The following is a 3,973-nucleotide window of genomic DNA, read 5'->3' as shown; positions in this document are numbered from 1 at the left end:
CTGTTCCTGGAAACCTTTCACCTACCATCTCCGTCGTACCTGAAGCTATGAACCTCCTGAGGCGATGTTGGAGCAAACTTCCGTCTTCTGTGGAAGAGAAACTCCCTGCTGCCAGTTGAAGCCAAAACTTATGTGCTCCTTTGATGATGGATGTCCTTCTTCCCTGAGAGTTCATGGGTAACATGTATGCAGGACAGACTGCTAAGATGACTGCTATGATGATGACTATGCAAGCCATGTGCAACCCTATATGCTGTGCAAGAATGCAGATGGATGGGTTACTAATGCAGACCTAAGGGAAAATCCCTAAGGGTGGCTTGCAAAATTTTGAGAACAGGGTTTAACTGTGCGGAAGTGATAAAAATGATGACTGACTGAATGACTGATGGAATGAACATGCTCTAAGGCTGGTTACCCTGTATCGCTCTGATACCAATGTGACATGCGAGAGCTTATGACCGTAGTAATCACAACCTTAGTCTGACTAAACTGCACTTAATGATGTTTAAGAGACAAACAGATATACAAAGAGATAGACAAGTATGTGTCAATGCAGTGCAGCTATATTATATGAATGAATGCGGTTACAATGAGATCCAAATGGATCTGTTCTGCTGAATATGCTGACTATGTGCTGGAAATGCGGGCTGAACTGCTGTCCACTCTTTCCCTTGTCTCCTGGGAAGGAAACACTGAAGGGAGGCTTTGGAACAGAAGCTGAATGCTAACCTGATGATGAAACGCTGACCTGTTGGGCTGAACTGGCTGCGTTTGCTGATGGTGATGGCTGATGATGATGCGTTTACTGATGAAGATGCTGATGGAGATGCGTTAACTGATGATGAGGCTGATGGGGATGCGTTAATCTGAATGCTGATGGAGATGATGATGCGTTAGAGCACCATGGGCTGAATGGTACTATGATGATGCTGCTACTGTATGCTGATGATGACAGGCTGAAAACGCATGATGATGATGATGCGCTTCACTGTTGAGCCTGTGTGTCTGAATGGATGAGGCGCCTGGGTATATATATGGGTGAGAGGCTGCTGGTCGGCCAGGTGGACTACAGTCGGCCAGATGCCATGTCTCCAAATAATGCTAGTCGGCTGCCCCAAAATGCATAAAATTCCTGAATAATGCCTGATAAATGCTGGTAAAATATCTGATAATATCTATGATGCTAATGAAGCCATAATGATGCCATGTAACTGTACACCTGACTGGTGTGCACGTGACATATATAGTTACCGCGTTGAGGGATATATATATATATATATCCTGACTGGCCTTCCTCCCATATATATAGTTACCGCGCTGAGGGATATATATATATATCCTGACTGGCCTTCCTCCCATAGTTACCGCGCTAAGGGATATATATATATATATATATATATATATATATATATATATATATATATATATATATATATATATATATATATATATATATATATATATTCTGACTGGCCTTCCTCCCATAGTTTCCGCGTTGAGGGATATATATATATATATATATAAAGACTTAGGTTGCGCGGTAGGGGAAAGAAAACCCTAGTTTTGCTAAGACTTTAAACGATTCAGCTTTAACCATATTGATGATATTCCCGAATCAATCCGATGAGAATAAGAAGTTTTCTATCGATTCCACGGAATGCTCTGGTTCTTGCATAACATTCATTTACAAGGAATTCGTCGGGGTTTTGCACTTCTTCCTACTTTAAGTGCAACTGGAATAGACCAGTTCATCCCTAAATGAAATGTCCCTTATATTTTGTTTTGGGAGTCGGCATGTAATTTCGGACGTAGACCAAAGCCGAGTAGAGCTTGATCCTCGATTCAATTTCTCAGTGATTGAGAAGAATAGAAAGAAGAGATAGGAGCATTCTATTCATCTATTTTTAGATGAAATATATACACACACACACACACACACACACATTCTGGTCTAACAGTTAGTTTTAAAATAAATGATTAATTATGATGCATTTCTTCAGGAAGCTAAATGATTCTACCTCCCCTCTGATTGCACACCGGCTGTATTTAACATCGCATGGTTGCCGCGAATGGCATGTATCTGACCCTAATTCTTCATAACAAAGGTTGTTGTGCAAGCCATCCGGAACCACCTCCCTGCTGCTGATGTTACCGTTGCTTTCAGGTGGAGAGGGCACATACTCATGTACAGATCCCATGGAGGGATGCTTTGCACCTTCATCTTTAGAACATCCAAGCAAATGCTCCTGAGAAGAGCCCCGTGAATAGCCAGGAGTAGCAGGTATAATTGCTTTTTTGGAGTCCTGGCTGAAAAGCAGATCGAACCAGCTGCAGCAACCCATGCTTTACACCAGAAAACACAGAGAAATGGAAGGGCCACTCATCGCTAGGGTTTTGCCACACTGCATATTAGGGTTTACAGCAGAGAGATTGTCTATGATGGGCAGATACAGCTCGTTTGGTCAGTAGCAGGTGCCTGAGGGCATAGAAATCTCCCTCCCATTCCCCAAAAAAGCCATGCTTTTCAGTCAAAAAAAAAGGCCGGCACATAGTTAGCATTGTCACAAGGGTAAGGTCATATGCTCTCATCTGTTGTGGTGGGACAAGGGAAAGAACTTATTCAAAATTTTCAATTGGGTTAAAGTTGGTTTAACCCAATTTTCAATTGGGTTAAAATTGGTTTAAAAATACACTTGGTTGATGTGACTGACAAGCTCTCTCTCTCCTATCCTCAAAGGCTCTCTCTCTCCCATCCTCTCTCTCGCTCGCGTACGTGACTCCCTCATCAGCTCTGCTTCGCGCGAGCTTCTCTGCCTCCTTCACATCTAACCTCATCATGCCTCCCTCGTCTCCCCACACCTCACCCCACCACGGCTTCCATCTTCGGCACAAAGACCAGAGACAAAGAGACCCCAACAAACCTGCAAACAAGGAAAAATGAGACCGCCTTGAAACCTCCAAAGAAATCCAGAAATGACAGCGTCCAAAAAACCTCCACCATCCCACATGTGCCCTCCACATGTCCAAAATAGCAAACCTCCATTTACATAAGGTTTATCTTCAAATGCTGTACAAATGCTCTAAGGTGGTCCCCCTACAACAAATTAATTAATATGAATGAGAATTGGGCACCCATATTATTGTGACACCCATAGCAACCAGTTTAACATCCGTGGTATACACCCGTAGCAATCAGTTAACATCCATGGTATACACCCATTTGAATTGTCACAAACTCCCCTCCCTTCCTCTTTAGCATGAAAGAAACTCGCACTTAATAGGAACCATGAAAGTATGTGCTTTTTAAAAAAAAGAAATAAATACCATACGTGTGATCATTCTTGTGTGTTCTAGAAGTATGATCATTCTTGTATGTTCTTAAGTACAAACTCTAAGGAAAGTAGAGTTTATGGCTCCAACTTGGGATTGAATGTCTCCCCCAAAGGAGCAAGAATATAATTGTGGAATTTATAAAAAAACTAAGCTACTCATGGGTTGAAGGTTTTCAAGTGGCAAAGGTTGGGACCTTGTTTGTGCCACATTATGAGGAAATATTCTTGGGGTACAGGTCCAAGACCATGGCCCATAGCCTTGTTTGTGCCACATAATGAGATTCTTGGGTTAGGGGTACAAGAGCATGGCCCATAGCTATAAAGCATAAAAGGCAACTATGCCATATAAGGTGTGGTAAGCCCTCTCAGAGAACTTCTTATGGGTGGCATACAAGTGTTACCATAAGGTGTGTCAAGCCCTCTCAAAGAACTTCTTATTGGTGTAGCATATAATTGTTACCTTAATAGAGCAATGACTGTTTTGCTCTTTTAATAGTGAAAACAAACCTATGAGTAATTTGAATAATCTGTATAAGGCATAACAGCACAAAATAGCAGTGTTGAAAAGTTAATGGAATACAAAAATGCACAATTTTAAATCTCACATTTTTCATAGACAATGATTCAAGTACCTCATGTGA

The 3,973-nt window shown here is 41.7% G+C and overlaps 1 protein-coding gene across 2 annotated transcripts in view; it reads right to left on the bottom strand.

Annotated features, from left to right (window-relative positions):
* LOC147618631 (serine/threonine-protein kinase GRIK1-like) overlaps positions 1 to 2,534 on the bottom strand; it is a 60,803-nt gene extending 58,269 nt beyond the window's left edge. The window contains exon 1 of one of the 2 annotated variants that reach the window (XM_086773665.1): positions 2,019 to 2,534. In XM_086773665.1, the coding sequence (XP_086629791.1) occupies positions 2,019 to 2,342 (324 nt within the window). In that variant the 5' untranslated portion in view covers positions 2,343 to 2,534. The remainder of the gene's footprint in view (positions 1 to 2,018) is intronic. The other variant, XM_086773666.1, reaches the window with a different exon arrangement.
* Positions 2,535 to 3,973: the final 1,439 nt, after the last annotated feature.

The sequence above is a fragment of the Cibotium barometz genome, chromosome 34, assembly GCF_041138505.1.
Source record: "Cibotium barometz isolate CiBa-2024 chromosome 34, ASM4113850v1, whole genome shotgun sequence".
Classification (NCBI taxonomy): domain Eukaryota; kingdom Viridiplantae; phylum Streptophyta; class Polypodiopsida; order Cyatheales; family Cibotiaceae; genus Cibotium; species Cibotium barometz.
This window is presented reverse-complemented; position numbering and strand designations above follow the sequence as displayed.